This window comes from Podarcis pityusensis (genome assembly GCF_964106645.2).
Source record: "Podarcis pityusensis genome assembly, chromosome: 12".
NCBI lineage: Eukaryota > Metazoa > Chordata > Lepidosauria > Squamata > Lacertidae > Podarcis > Podarcis pityusensis.
In genome coordinates, this window is record NC_138037.1 from 46080580 (window position 1) to 46096400 (window position 15821).

Sequence of the window (15821 nt, forward strand, 5' to 3'; positions counted from 1 at the left end):
TTATCACTGCTAAAACAACACAAATTTAGAGATGTGATTGAGCTGAAGCTAAGCACTTAAGAGTCTCAAGCCCAGTGCAGATGTAACATTCCCAATCTTGTATTTATGGCTAGAAGATAAGAGTGGTGGTCATTCTCCTTCACAAATTCTCTTCTCCCTTCCTGTGGTAGTTTTAACCATGGTGCATCCATCTGCCTGGATAAGAACTAGCCATGATGAATGGCAACCAGGGTAAATTTTAACCAGGGTTGGCAAGCCAGCCTCCAACCCTGGTTTAAAGCCAAACCATGGTCAGCACACAGCCAGATATAATACTACACCAGTGTTAAACCAAACAATGGAAAAGAGGGTGGTATCCAGGCTGAAGAGGAACAAGAGTAGGGTAAGTAATGCTTGCTAGGTGCCTGATGATGGGCCTCAACGATATCATAGTTAAAAGTACATGTTTAAATCTTTCCCCACTGAAAGCAAGGAGATTTTAAAATGCTTCATTTTGGCTTAGTTGCACCCTTTGCTGGAACATTAACCATTCAGTACATTAACTAATAGTCTAGTTCTGTTTTTAAAATATATATATATATGTAATAAAAAGAGAGATATCTAAGACTGAAAGTGCAGATTGCATTTATTCTCTGCATGGATGGTCCTCTGTAAGGTCACGCAAGTACTTAACACACCAACCAAATAGTTCCTACATTCAAATCACATTCACGTCAGTGAAATGTTAATTCTATACAAACAAATAAAAAAATGATAATAATTAAAACAAAACAAAACAAAAGACAAGTCAGCAGGAAGAAAAGAAAAACCCTAGTTCTAAGTTAACAATGGCAGAACGCTACTGAGACAACACCATAGAAACCTCACTGAAGCAGGAGTTAAATTCAGGCCACTTCTTAGCAAAGCTCATCACAGACTTTGAAAAATATTGTTGTTTTCTTTAAACTTTGGGTTTGGGAGTCAGATTTTCCAGTGTGATGCGTCATTCAAAAATGCTAATGCGGAAGCATAGCGATCCCACCTGGTAGGATAAAATATATTTCAATTCCTCTGAAAATTACTGCTGACTGACACCCATTTGCTGGTGATCGGCTTCCGCCTCTTCTTCTTCCACATCTGCATTATATTCTTCAAACGCATCATCGTCTACATCTGGAAGCCCCAATAGCTATTTATAAAGACGACAGAAATAAAATTGTGAGTGTAATACAAAAGGGCAAAACAACCAGGCAACAGCACTGATGTTCTAACTCCAAGAACAAATTGAGGATGTGGTTATTTGCAGCACCACATAAAAGCATTTAAAATTGCAGGAAGGAGTGTAGTAGCTCAGTGACTCGTGGGCCAGAGAGGGCCAATTCACACATTAGGCAGCAGTTGACTTGGTTTGTTCCTAAGATACTTATCAATAAAATGAGGCCAGCTCCAGCTCCCTGAATGAGCACACCTGTAGGATGCTGAAGTTTGTAGACACCTCTGGTTCATTTAGTTTTCACACATCTTTGGTGTTAATAATAATTAAAAATGTGTAAAGAAACCCAGGCACATAAACCTCCTTTCTTCACAGCAATGGGGGCTGCCATACTTGTTGAGGGAAATCTTCCCTTCAAGAGCTTTAGATACCAGAGTTAGCTCTGCAAACCTGGAGATCTGTTGATAATACTGGGCCATTAGTCTGACTCTAATGCATTCATGCAGCCTTGTAAATAAGCCTGCAGACATTACTAGCCTGCTAGGTGCTAGGCTGTGTCTCCAGCAGAAGTAGGAGGAGGAACTGTTATGCTAGCTTCCCAGCAGGTGAGTTCACTGTTGCTTACCAGGAGGGAGACAGGTGAAGCAGTTAGCACAGTGCAAATACACTATATTGCTTCCTGTAGTGCTCTTGCACTGTGCTGACCTCCCTGCTGCCTTGCTCCCCATCCCAGTAAGAAACACTGACTCACCTGCTGGGAAGTTAGCCAGGAAGCCCCCTCTTCTGCATACAGCAAGGAAACGCAGCACACTTAACAATGTAGTGAAAAAGAAAGATGACATCTTTCAAGGGCTGGTGGAGAGAGGACAGAACAGAGGGTTGGATCAACAGACAACCAGGAAACCAAGTGGACTGGAGGAAGAGAAATCCCTTTGCCGCCGCCACCACCAGCCTGTTCACTTGTTCCGTGTGGAATTCCTGGTTGCCTGTAACTACCAGGTAAGTTGTTAAAGGCAAGGTTGTGTTCAGAGCAGGATAAAAGGTGAATGTGACGTCTGCCCTTAAATGGCACTGCTGCCCATTCACTTTTAACAAAACTAACTTCCACGTAAGTGAGTTTTGGGGTTGTGATATTTTGATCACCAGGCTGGAAGCAGCCCTATGGAGAGCATCTAATGCAAGCCCTACAATGTCAAGATTGCCTAGGGTTAAACCATAACTGAGAGATGCACATTCGGGGCCAAGCTGGACTCCAGCTCCCATCAGCTGCAACAACATGTCAGCAACATCTTCAGGGCACCCCTGTCATACAGGATGGGTGCAACTATGGCTCCCTCTGTGCTTCCATCCTGCGCTACTCCAGACACATGAGAAGCAGGGGAGATCACATGGCAGGGGCTGACAAGAGAATCACTTCCTGTGGCTGTGTGCACCTAGGGAAGATGCCCCTATGGAGAGTAACCACAGTTGTCCCGCTGACCTGAGGTTCCTAGTTTAGCATTACTGGAGCAGCGCAGGCAGAGAAACACTGGGGAACCTGAAGCTCCACCTGTGGTTGTTGGACACCAAGTCCCATCAGCCTCAGCTGCCATGCCCAAAGGTCAGGGGTGATGGGAGATGAAGTCCTACGGTCTCTGGAGGGCCACTGCTTCCTCATTCTTTGGACGGAGGAGCAACACACCTGATTCTTCTTAGTGTAATGTTTTCTCAGGGGGAAAGAGCATGCTCAGTTCTCCACCCTTTTCAATTTCAGTAGATTGTGAAATTTCACAACAGAGGTGCCAGGAAATAATTCCACATCAGAGTCTGCCAGCACAGCCAACTACTCTAGTTCTTTAGATGCTGCATGCTGAAATAAAAAAACAACGTGTGTATAAATTCTCATATGGGATGGACGGGCCCTTTTGAGTTGCTTTCCGTCCCAGCTGGGAATGTCTGTTTGGAAAACGGGAGACAGAAAAATAAAGCTCTTAAAAATAAACTTATGCTTACACACATTTATGTGTGATGATGGGAAACGATCATGGAAGCGTGTGGTGTTTGTGGTCTGGCATGTTGAAAACAAAACCTCTTAATGCAATAAAGCCAAAGGGTAAAAAAATGGGCACTTACAGGTCTGAATGATTTGAAGACTTTTTCCAGTATTTCATGCAGTGTCTTTTTACCACAGGAGGAGATGTAGTCCTGCGCCAACTGCAGGAAAGGCAAGCAGTCCTCGCTTTCACTCCAGACGTGCTGCAAAGGCAAGCCATGACAAAGCAGGGGTTAATCATGCTGGCAGGCAGTGAAGTTTAAAAAGCAATAAAACTGATATGGAGAGATTCTGGAGCTGTAGCGTGATCTATAGAGAGCTGTGGGGAGGAACAGGTTAAAACCCAGGGGCCTTAACCCAATGGCAGCCCCCATCTAACTCTCTGCTGTCCAGTGGCTATGTGGTTGCATACAAATCCTCCCTCTGCATAGACTCAGCGTTGCCACAAATGTTTGAAGGATTTCTACTCTGCTCTCCAGCCACATGGTGACTTACAAAGAGCAACAGGGAGAGGGTCACCTCCCTCAGGCTCATGACACAAAAGGAAAGGGGATGGGGAGGGGAGAGGAGAGGAGGAAAAGCAAACTCAAGTACCAAGTCAAAGTAGCAGAATTGTTATATTGGGTGGTGCCTCCAGACTGTCAGCATTTTGGAGGAAGGAGTCAAGGGCATATCAGAATTTTAGGTTTGTGCACCTAAAACGGATTAAAGTACTGTGTCACCCTAGCACAGGGGTGCAGAATCTCTCACCCACTGCCCCAAATTGGCTTGGCCCGGATCCCAATTTGGCCCATTTCCCCAGGCCATGTTGAAATTCCCTGGCCCTCTTCATGCTTGCTGTGTTACCCCAGAGGTGCAGGAAAAGCCACCATTGATCAATGAAGCCACTGCCCATCCGCTGACAGGCAGTGACTTCAAGTCTGATCAGTGGCAGCTTTTTCTGCACCTCTGGGGTAACACAGCAAGCAGGAATTTGCACACACTTCCCCTGTGCAATGCAGAAGCTCCTGCGTCAGTCCTGGACCTCCCTTCCCTCCTGCACTGGCAGCCAGGTGTCTTGGTGAGCAACGTAGCTAATGAGGAGAGCTGAGGGCCAGCACCAGAGGTTGGCACTGACAGGCACCTGCAGAAGCCACGTCTCAGGATGTGGCCTGCTGCCCATCCATGGAACCAGCTGTCCTGCTGCACCTCCACCTTGCTCTCAGTTACTGCTCACGTGACCTCTGCGAGCAAGCAAGCAATGGCAGGGGCAAGGAGAATGAGCTGTAAGTTCTACTTGCCTCTTCAACCTTTGGTCCTTAGATGCTGCTGGACTACGACTCCCATCATTCCAGGCTGCTGGGGACTGTGGGAGTTGTAGTTCAATGCTATATATGAGGAGCCAAGTTGAAGGACATTGCTTGCCATACAGACTGGCTTCCAACAAAAAGGGCAAGCAAATGGGGAGCGGTGGACAGGAACTAGCTCCTTAAGTCTTCTCACTGAAAGATCCCCAAAATTTGAAGGCAGCATTGGGAAATGACCAGGATGTGATTGGGCAGGAATGATTCCACCCTCACAAAGAATCATCTTGATTTCTCCAGCTTTTTGATTATACACACAACATTTTACTCACATTATAATGCCCCTCCAGTTATCACACTCAACCACCCTTTTATTCCCTATGCAACTCTCTACTTCAGATATAAATTCACATCCAATATGTCTGGGACAACACATAGCTACAGCATTGATCTAGCCACACCTGCAGTCTTTCAGAACAAAGAAGCAGAATGTTAATTAGTGCAGGCACTTAATTAGGTTACAAACTGACTTGCTGGTAGGGTTCAAAATGCAGAGGGGCTAATCAGAGCCAGTGCGGTTCAGTGGATAAGAGTGCTGGATCAGGACTCTGGAAACCAGAGTTCAAATCCCAACTCATCTGTGAAGCTCAGTGGGTGACCTTGAGCCAGTCAGTTTCTCAGCCTCACCTACTTTGCAGGGTTGTTGTAAATGTAAAGCAGGAGTTGAGAGACATGTGCACCACTTGGAAGAAGGCTAAAATGCAATTAATACCGTCTATGAAATATCTATCCATCCATCCATCCATCTACCTACACACACACACACACACACACACACACACGTTTGTGTGTCTCCATCCCTTGGAAACAGAAGGCCTGTCTTATGTAGGTCACCTCAACCTCTAACAGCCTCCTGTATCCAGGAGTAGTCCCAAGCTAAGTACCTGCTCCCTTAGAGGAAGTGCAACGCTATCCAGAACAGGCAACCACCATACCTTCCAGATACGTGAACTACCTGTCCACAGAGCCTCCATCTTTCTAGGGTTCAAACTCAGCTGTTGGCAGATGTCAGCTAAGTTAGCTGAAAATATTGGCACTGCCTCTGCACCAGGGTGGCCAGCCCACCATAACCAGGTCGCATGTTGTCTCCAAAAGGAGGCAGATCTAAAGAGGATTAATTTCAAAGTCGTTTCTGAAAGGTTTGTTACATAAGCACATTTGCAATGAGATTCCCAATGATAAAAGCATATAGGTATAAATAGCTATTACATAAAATCTGTCCTGTATTGCCAGGATCAGCTCTATACAGTTCATATAGTCAGCAGAAGAATTGGGAAGCAGAGATTTTCCTAGACTGGAACACCTCATGTAATCTTTGGAGATTGCATGTCCGAATTTGCCTCCATGAAAAATGCTGCATCATGGATGACGCTGAACAAGTCTCCCTGGGGTGCTATTTTCAGTTTCTTTAAGGATTCCTCCACCCACCCCACCAGGCACCATCCCCATTTCCATTGGTACAATCTGGAAAAAGGCTTTATCACTGGCAAATGTTTACCACTCAGTTCTGCTGATTGCATAAACTGGCTCTAGGAGGAAAGCAAGCAATTATGTGTGAAAACGAGACAAAAATCTCAAGACCATGTTTTGAACAACGTCAATATATTAACTTTTACATGTCAAGAACCCCAGATTTTAGGTCCAGGGCATCTGCACATAGAATATTTCAAAGCGGGACGAATCAGGTTACCCCTACTCTTCCTGTAAGCGTTACAGTCTAAATATATGGCACTCCCTAGGTACTTTTTCAGTTTCCAGTTTTTCACAAGGAAAAATAGGTGTCAAGCTATTTTTTATTAATACTTCATTGTGAATATTAGAACATTTAAGTTTGCCAGCTGCGACATACGAGCAAAATCAATTTCATGTCTCAAGCAAAATCCAAAGAACAGAAAGAAAATTACGCAAGGATCACATCAAAGACCTAACTGAAAGCACGTTATACAAGATCATACGCAAACATTATTTAGCAGAGTACACAAACCCACAAAACAAATGCCACTCAGTCTCCACCCCTAGATTACCATGGTTTGGAGGTCAAGAAATGCCCTTTACTGTAGTCTTATTTCTTTGTTCTCCCTCTGCTCTAAAGTATTTCCATCCTATTTTTTGGAGCTAACATTCTTATGCATTTGCAATGGCATTTTTGCAAGCCATGGTTTGCTCTAACCGCAGTTTGCAACGTGGTTAGAAGTGGGTCTACCAATTATGCAATGCTAAACCATGCTTAGCTCTAAAAAGGGGAAAAAAGGGAATTCACAAAGTTGGAGGAGGGAAGGTGGAGAGGTATGAGACCCCACAGACCACCTCTGCTTTGCAAACCATGGCTAGGCAATTAGAAGACTCACACTACACTGTGCCCAAGGTGAAATAAATTAGGTAAATAAATTAGGTTCTCTATTGTACAAAAAGTTTATGAGACGCCTTAACAATGACCCATATTAAGTACCCTGAAATACCTAGAGATAGTTAGAATTCTTCATGCTGTTTGCTTCCTGACCACCTGTGGCACAGAAGCTCTGCTAGAAAACAAAATGGATCCCAAAGTGCCAACAGAAGCGGGAACTCTGTTAACATGTTGAATCAGACAAGCTTCATGCTACGTTGAAGTCTTTGCCCATTGCATGTCCCAGTCTAAGCTCTCTGGCTCATCTATCACCTGGGGGACGTGTGCAAAGGGAGTTTAGCTTCATTCACGTCCAATTCACAAAGGAAAACTGTCAACCCAGCGTCAGAAAGACTTAACACTACACGGATGTAACAGGAGGCAGTTTTGCTAAGCAACCCACTGAAAACTGAACACAACTGCAACAACAAAGTGAGAATAAAATGAGGGTTGTGAGAAAATACACACACAACTTTTGGTCCTTTATGAGATCGCTTTTCCTCTTACAAGCTGTCAGATTAAGTGTACTCTGCAAGACTACACGTCTTGTTAACTTCAGCTGACCTGAAATTTGAAATAATCAGTGGTACATGCCTGTGTTCCATAGAAAATCTTCCTTTTCTTCTCTGAACACAAGACCAAGACAGCTTAAAGACAACCTGGCAGCTTAAAGGTTTCTTCTCAACCAATTCAGGGCTCCTGAGTGCTGTTCTTTATCTGATTACTTATTTCTCTTAAGCCCACCTATCCAGCTTGCAGACAGCAGAGTTCTCTTCATGGTTCCTAGAGCATTTGTGCAAGAACATGCTGATACCAGTGGTTCAGCACCAAGAACATGGGCTGGATACAGAGTTTATCATGTTTGAAACACAGCTATTGAAATTAACAGGACTTAAGTTAAAGAAAATGCTGTGTGAAATCAAAATTGGTGTTTTCATGAATGCCAATAACTCAGCTGTATAGTCTATATTGTACAAAAGCTTGAACTGCCAGTGGAAAAAGTAAGGGGGGGACCTAGACACTTGAGGGGAGTCAAACTGAAAATTGGGTGGTACATGATAACCTTTCATAACTTATGTGACCCAACAGCAGGGTCAGAATCTTCCACCTGCCTCTCAGAAATGTGTGTGGCTGGATATGAACTCCAAACATTATTGGCCATTGGCTGGAAAACTACAGCTGCCAAGACATAAGCAACACATGAGGCTTGTAATGTGCTATTAATTTTTATTGCGAATCTGTAAAATGATTTCCAACACCCCTGCTTCTGTTGCAATGCTGGCATTTGATGGTAGACACCTGGTCCGTGTTTTCTTTTGGTTATTATTATTATTCATTTCATTTCTATACCGCTTTATATTTTTGGTTGGTGTTCTATGCTTGATCCTGTTAGTTTTATATTTTATTTGTTTGTATACTTAGCTACTGAAACTTATTATTATTCACAAGGCAGTGTTTCTATATCAACTCTCATGTTGCAAATGCACACTTAAAAATGCAAACAAACAAAGCCACACTCTGCTGTTGTCTGGAAGCACTAATGTGATGCAGCTAACTACCCAGCCAAGGGCAGGAATAGCAGAGTTGGGCCAGCAACAATCACCATCCCATCTTGGCAGGGGGAAGAATGAAATTCTCAAATGGAAACACTTGGGATGGGAGGGTCAATAGCAACACCCGTCTACATTTTCACAAGCCATGGTTTATGAAGGTGCGGGCCAAAGTCCCAATGACACCAGTGAGCAAGAAGACAGATCTAGCATGGAGAGAATGAGTAACAGAAACATGCAAGTGTGCATAGGACCCAAGATGCTTCAAGAATGGAATGTTTTAGAGCAGGCATGTCCAGTTCCCAAGAGACTGCGATCTACTCCAAGTCTTTAAAAAAACTGACAGTGATCTACCCATTGTCACTGGAGGGAGGAGGGTCGTGGGTGGGGTGGGTGGATTGCCCAGAGTTGCTGAGCTTTTTTTAAAGGAGAATTGTACAGAGTTTTTAAGCTTTTCCACCCATAACTTTTTGTACACGATAAGGATCCCGTGGTCTACTGGTTGGACATCCCTGTTTTAGAGGGTAAGGTAAAGGTAAAGGTACCCCTGCCTGTACGGGCCAGTCTTGCCAGACTCTAGGGTTGTGCGCTCATCTCACTCTATAGGCCGGGAGCCAGCGCTGTCCGCAGACACTTCTGGGTCACGTGGCCAGCGTGACAAGCTGCATCTGCCGAGCCAGCGCAGCACACGGAACACCGTTTACCTTCCCGCTGGTAAGCGGTCCCTATTATCTACTTGCATCCGGGGGTGCTTTCGAACTGCTAGGTTGGCAGGCGCTGGGACCGAACGACGGGAGCGCACCCCGCCGCGGGGATTCGAACCGCCGACCATGCGATCGTTTTAGAGGGTACTTGTGCTAAAAACAGCATCTGATCTAGTTTGGCACATACAGTGGTACCCCGCAAGACGAATGCCTCGCAAGACGGAAAACCCGCAAGACGAAAGGGTTTTCTGTTTTGGAGGCGCTTCGCAAGACGAATTTCCCTATGGGCTTGCATCGCAAGACGAAAGCCCATAGGGAAATGCTGGCGGTCGGGAGCAAAGACTTTCGCCCACAGCCGGCCTTCAGAAGAGGACCTCTTCTGAAGGCCGGCGGGGGGCAAAAGTCTTTGCTCCCCCCGCCTGCCTTCCCCCCCCCCCGCCTGCCCCGGGCGATCTTAAAATGCTGGCGGGCGGGAGCGAAGCGTTCGCTGCCGACCCCCAGCATTTTAAAATCTCCCCCTGTCCCGGGGAGATTTTAAAATGCTGGGGGTCGGGAGCGAACGCTTCGCTCCCGACCCCCAGCATTTTAAAACGCTGCTCCGAAGCGGGGCGGGGGGGCGGGAACACCTGCCCCAGCCGCCCCGCTTCGTAACGCTGCTCCGAAGCGGGGCGGGGGGCGGGAACACCTTCTGAAGGCGGGCGGGGGGCGAAAGTCTTTGTCCCCCCTGCCTGCCTTCCCAGGGGCTTTTAAATCGCCCCGGACAGCGGAGAAGTCCTCCGCTGTCCGGGGCGATTTTAAAATGCCGCCCGCCAGCATTTTAAGATCGCCCGGACAGCGGAGAAGTCCTCCGCTGTCCTGGGGTTTTTTAAAATGCTGGGGGTGGGAAGAAAAGCCCTTGTCCCCCCCCCAACCTTCAGAAGAGGTCCGGGGACAGACTGTCCCCGGACCTGGTCTGAAGGCGGTTTCCCTAGGAACGCATTAATTGATTTTCAATGCATTCCTATGGGAAACCGTGCATCGCAAGACGAAAAACTCGCAAGACGAAGAGACTTGCGGAACGAATTAATTTCGTCTTGCGAGGCACCACTGTACAATGCTTCAGGGACGAAGAGGAATAGCTCTTCATGGCTTCAACATGTACAGAATGGTTGTGTGAATTGGCAACGAGACATAAGCCTTCAAATCCATGTCTTTAAGAAACAAGGCACAAAGCAGCCCAGATGTCGTTCTAGCCACTCAGTTGATTATTTTATTGTAAGACTGTTAATCAACCAAATATTTATTTGGCCTGGCTGCTGTTGTGGGGTTTGTTTGTTTGTTTTTGCTTCCAGTTGCCAGAAAAGCAACAGGCAAGGTTGGTTTTCCACCCTTCAGGCAGTTAAAAACACACAACAAAACTATATAACTTGGAAAGGATCTATCCTTTCCAGGTTTTGTGTGAACTCCTTTGGACCTTCCAAAACCACGACATCACCCTTGGATTCACAAAACTCCCATTAGGCTTTCACCCAACTCCAACAAGGCCCACACTTGGCTCTGCCCCCTAATCCCAAAGGTCCACTTAGTGGTTGAACCTTCCCAGGAACCACACCTTTTTATATCAAAATCTGGCAACCCTAGCCAAATATGGAGCCCTAGTTCTTAAGGAAATCAACTGTAGGCTGCTTTCCGTTAAGCAGATCCAATGTTTCAAAACTTTCAAATGAACTTTACAAAGCATAACCCACTAGACAGAACTGCATTATCATAGCAGTAACGTTTTCGCCTGCTCCCCATTTTTACCCTGCAAAAGCCCTGGCAAAGTGCCTAGTGTCATTGAGAACGCTGTCCTGGGGCCAGTTATTATTATCAAAAAAATAAATTTTATTATCCATTTTCATCTATGAGTAATTCCTCTCTTTGGGAATTCAGAAGAAGTCTAGAAACTAGGCTGTGATAATTGGCAAAGTCTCCAATTACACTAAAAAGCCAAGGGCAGGCGTGCGAGAGACCTCCCATCTCAGACTGTCACAAGAACATAGGAAGTTAGTTTCTACTGAATCAGACCATTGGTCCATCTAGCCCCATATTGTCCACACTGACTGGCAGAGGCTTTCCAGGGTTTCAGGCAAGTGGACTCTCCCAGAGCTACCTGGAGATGCCAGAAATCAAACCTGGGACTTTCTGCATGCAAGACAGATGCTCTACCATGAGCTACAACCTTTCCCCAACTGTGCTGTACTGTACAATGTTCCACAGAACTGGCCCAAGACCAACACTACACCATGCTAGTTCTCTGAGTCTCAAGCTCTCTTTTAATTATTTTGGCCTTTTCCACAAAGGGGCTTTCAATGATCAGCTTGTCGCGAAAAGAAATTGCAATGAGGTGCAGCACGGCTTCTGAGTCATGGGCATACTTACAGAGTGGCAATCCCTATTCCCCCACGGGAATGTACTTAAGACAGCAAGGCTTTTCCAGTGAAATTGATGTGGCCCACCTTAAGCCCATGGGAGATGGTGAGCTAGAAATAAAAACCCAGTAATTCCCCTTAATAGATTAGATGCAGACTTAAGCCATGCTCCGAGTAGGCCCATTGAAATCAAGGAGACTTGCATTAGCCATTGCTAATTTAAGGCCTAGTGAGTTCAATGGGTCTCTTCTATGCACAACTGAGTCTGGCGCCACCAACTCAAAGGGCCATGTTCATGCCATACATTTAAGGCACTATGACGCCACTTTAAACCGTCATGGCTTCCCCTAATGAATTCTGGGAGCTGTCATTTGTTAAGGGCGCTGGGAGTTGTTAGGAGACCCCTAGTCCCCTCGCAGAGTTCCCTGTAAAGAGGGATTTATTGTAAAATGACTTGGAGAACTGTAGTTCTGTGAGGGGAATAGGGGGTCCTAAGTTCAGCACTCATAACTGGCTACTGCTCCCAGAATTCTCTGGGGGGAGCCCTGACAGTATCACAGTGCTTTAAATGTATGGTGTGATTGTGGTCCTAGTGAAGGCCCATTCATTATTTCTGCCAGGAAAAACATAAGAAGCCACCACCTGCCTGGATTCTGCTGCAGCCAAGAGGCCGCCAAAAGGGAAGAAGAAGCAGCGGCATCCCCTCAGAAAAGAATTTTCTCTAGATCCTCCAGAGCAACAAATTTAAGATATTCCTCTCGGGAAGCCCCTTGTGGAACTAAATGATACAAGGGTGCCCCTTGGGGAGAGGGCAGTTATCCTACTGACTCCATTTTATCACAACACATTCTCCACTGGATAGGGTGATAGCAATTCACCCATGCTATTAGCCAAACTTCTGATGGAGGTGAAACGGGGCAGACCTACACTTTGCTGCCCCATCCTTTGGTACCTGCCTTCTGAGAGAAAAACAGCAGATTCTGGGAAGAGGTTTTGAATATGCTACCTACAGGGCTGGCTCTTGATTTCAAACCACCATCACTCAACTTACTCCTTTCTATTACCTCTGTGGACAAACACCGGCTCCCTCAGCCTGAAGCAAGACTGAGCGCCGCATTCCAGACTGGACTTCACTGTCCAGCGATCCTTTACCCATTGCCTTTTAATTCTGGCCAACCTGCCAGTGACCTGGGGAAGCAGACTCCATTTTGCATATGATCTGGAAAGGACGATGCTCCCAGCAATAGGAATCCTAAGGATTGCATTCTCTGCCCTTTCCCTCCTACATCATCATCCCAGGCACCCACATTTTCTATTCTTCCTATTTAGTAGCAGTAAGTGACCCAGTCCTTGCTTATATCGCTGCAACCCCAGGCCTGCTAGGAGGTTCTTTCCTCTAGCAAGCCATGCACAGAGCGACGCTTGCAATTTCCCACCAGCCCCTCCCAAGGTAAATGCAAGGCAGCAACAACATGGGAACTGTACCGTTCAAGGCCTGGCGTTTCCTCTGGGGTGAGAAGGATGTGCAACATTTTCAGAAAAAGGAGTACCTTGAGCTTCACTATCAGATCTCTGAAGCTTCAACGCTCTGAAAGATGGAGATGCCCTCAACGGATCACGTGAGATCCACCAAACACAGCCCAACCATGGGACTCAAGACTCCTGGTTTGCCGACCAGTTCCTATAGGTAAATTCCAGAATCGTCTAAGATGAAAGGGGAACTGCTTGCCCTCATATCTAGCAGGAGGTTACACATTGCTGAGGGGAGAGGCACTCTGCACAAGCTCAGAGATGCTCTTCTCTTGTTTACAATAGAAGAGCAGTTTCTGAGCTCTGGGCGCAGTCCTGTGCCTAAGATTTCAGGTTAAAACTGCAGAGTGGAAGGAAAGGAGGACCTTTTTCTGCCTTCCCACTTCCAGCTACTCTCTGAAGACTGGAGACAAGACCCTCTTAAGAATATTAGGGGGGCAGACAGGGAAAGGACTGGACCATGTGAAAAACAAACACAGTATTTTTGCTGCAGTTCATTCATTTTCAGCTTTGTATTCTTGTTATTAAAAAAGCAAACCTAGACGTTCCGTTGTTGCGCCTGTAACCTTGGTTTCAGGTGCCATCGGACTCCTAGTTTTCATAGCTCCATTTCTAACACAGCCTTTGGGGTCCCTTCCAATGCTACAATTCCATGATTCTAGGAGGTGAGAATAACAACGCAGGTTTCCTTGAGCTCCTTGGAGAACAATACCGGCTGGAATTGAAATAAATAAACATAAGGCCTAGGGGTCAAAAGAAGCCCCAATGTTTTAATTGTTCTGCTGCCTGGGGGGTTCCTTTGGGAGCAAGGACGAGATATAAAAATAAATTAAGCAAGGGGCCAGCGCTTGCCAGAATAAAAGGATGCACACCTTGAGGCGGATGATGCCAGCTCTGAGACTCCTTCCAGGTGGGGAAATTCATCACTCCCAGGCAAAGGAGCCAATGTTAACCTCCCGGCCCAGGCGAAGATGAATGTGAGGCGCAGATGCACTTGATGACTTAAGCTCCCCCCCCCCCCACCTCCAAAAGCAGATGAAATCCCAAGTGCTGTGAGTGTGGATGGCCAGACTGGAACCATGAGGAAGGCTGAAAAGGCTGAAAGGCCCAGAAGGGCCAAGACCCCCTTTTCTCTCTCTGTGCCCCCCCCTCACTATCAGGGGTGCCAACTTGAATTAAATATTGGGGGCGCAGGGAAGCCCTGCCCCACATATCTGATGCCATGACACCACTCTAATAGCAATGCCCATCAACAATATTTCAGATATTTGGGGGGGGGGGGGGAGCAAAGACACCTCAGCCCCATGGTTCCCAACATGGGGCACATGCCCCACAGGGGGGGCAATTTGATTTTGGGCTTGTTTGTTTTTAGGGGGGGCAATTTGAGAATGAGTTAGTAACAGTGAATGGCCTTTTAGGCTTCCTCCATGTGAACAGTTCACTTCTTGAATAAAAAGAATTATATTGGGGGGAACGTATCAGGATTTTAGAGATGCTTAGGTGGGGCATGGCCCCCAAAAAGGTTGGGAACCACTGCCACTGCTTCTGCCCCTAGGTCTTGGCTCCCGTGTCCACTCTTAAGGAAGAATCACCCCCAAAAGGTGGGAAAATAAAATAATAATAATATATTATTGTTATTATTATTATTATTTCATGGGGGGCGGGGAGGAAAGCGAAAACATCTCAGCCCCATGGTAATATATATAATATATTATTATTATTACTATTACTATTATTACTATTAGAAAAAAATCCCCCCCCAAAGAAAAAAAGAAACACAGCAGGGGAAAGAAACAGAAAGGGGCTCCCTGGTCTTTCTCTCCCTCCCCCATTATTTTTTGCGCCTCTTTCTTAGGGGCCAACTCCATGGGGCTCGCGAGGGGGGGGGGCCCAAAAGGAAAAACAAAAGTTGACGTCCGTGGCCATTCAAAGCGTGTCGCGTCACCTGATGGGGCGGGGCTGGCCTGGCCTGCCCCCCCCCCACCTCAATATTTTATTCCAGTTGTGGGGGGAGGGGGAGGGAAAAGGACACCCCCTGAGGGGGGTCGTCGCCGGTGGCTACTTACGAAGCTGTCCCCTCCGCAGCCGTTGTCCGGGCACAGCACGTAGAAGGAGACGCCCGGGTCGGCGTAGAAATCCATCCTGCGCTCCGTCTCCTCGGTGGCGATGAGCTCGAAGGGGGTGCGCGAGCACCATTTGTCCGCCGCGTCCGCCAGCTGCTGGAAAGCCATCGCCTCAGGCCGCCGCCTCAGGCCGTGTGTGGGGCTGACGGGACCCGCTTCCTCCTCCTCCTCCTCCTCGGGGTTTATTCGGCCGGAGCTGCTCCTCCCTCAGGCGCGGCTGCTGCTGTTGCTGCTGCTGCGGCCGCCGGGCTTCGCATTCCCGGTTTACATGCTGAGGGGACGGCGGCCGCTTTCCCCCCCCCCCCCAGGCCACCCGCCCTCTCTTCTTCTTCTTCCTCCTCCTCTCTTCCTTTCCCGCCTCAGCAGCCCGGCATAGGGGCTCCTCGGTCGCTGCGCCTCGGCTGGATGCGGCCGGATCCTGCTGGATCTCGAGGAGAATGAGCCACCCGCTCGCCCCTTTCGGGTTCGGAGCTCGGCGGTGCGCACGCGCAAACGCGCAGATAGGGGGAAATAACGGGAACGAACGGCCGTTCGCGGCGGCGGCGACGCGAGACTCGACGGATGTCTTTCG

The 15821-nt window shown here is 47.2% G+C and overlaps 1 protein-coding gene across 1 annotated transcript; it reads right to left on the reverse strand.

Moving 5' to 3' along the window:
• Positions 1-607: 607 nt before the first annotated feature.
• MTURN (maturin, neural progenitor differentiation regulator homolog) lies at positions 608-15530 on the reverse strand. Its single transcript, XM_080975362.1, has 3 exons — positions 15194-15530; positions 3305-3427; positions 608-1168 (listed from the first exon to the last, which is right to left on the reverse strand). The coding sequence occupies exons 1-3, from the start codon at positions 15356-15358 to the stop codon at positions 1058-1060; spliced, it is 399 nt and encodes a 132-aa protein (XP_080831488.1). The 5' UTR covers positions 15359-15530; the 3' UTR covers positions 608-1057.
• Positions 15531-15821: the final 291 nt, after the last annotated feature.

Excerpts from the sequence above, each read along its gene's own strand:
- MTURN (XM_080975362.1), bottom strand. The coding sequence starts at position 15,358 with ATGGCTTTCCAGCAGCTGGCGGACGCGGCGGACAAATGGTGCTCGCGC. Across the intron at positions 3,428-15,193 it reads GCTGCGGAGGGGACAGCTTC|CACGTCTGGAGTGAAAGCGA; the intron begins GTAAGTAGCCAC and ends TTGCCTTTGCAG. Across the intron at positions 1,169-3,304 it reads TCTTCAAATCATTCAGACCT|CTATTGGGGCTTCCAGATGT; the intron begins GTAAGTGCCCAT and ends CTTTATAAATAG.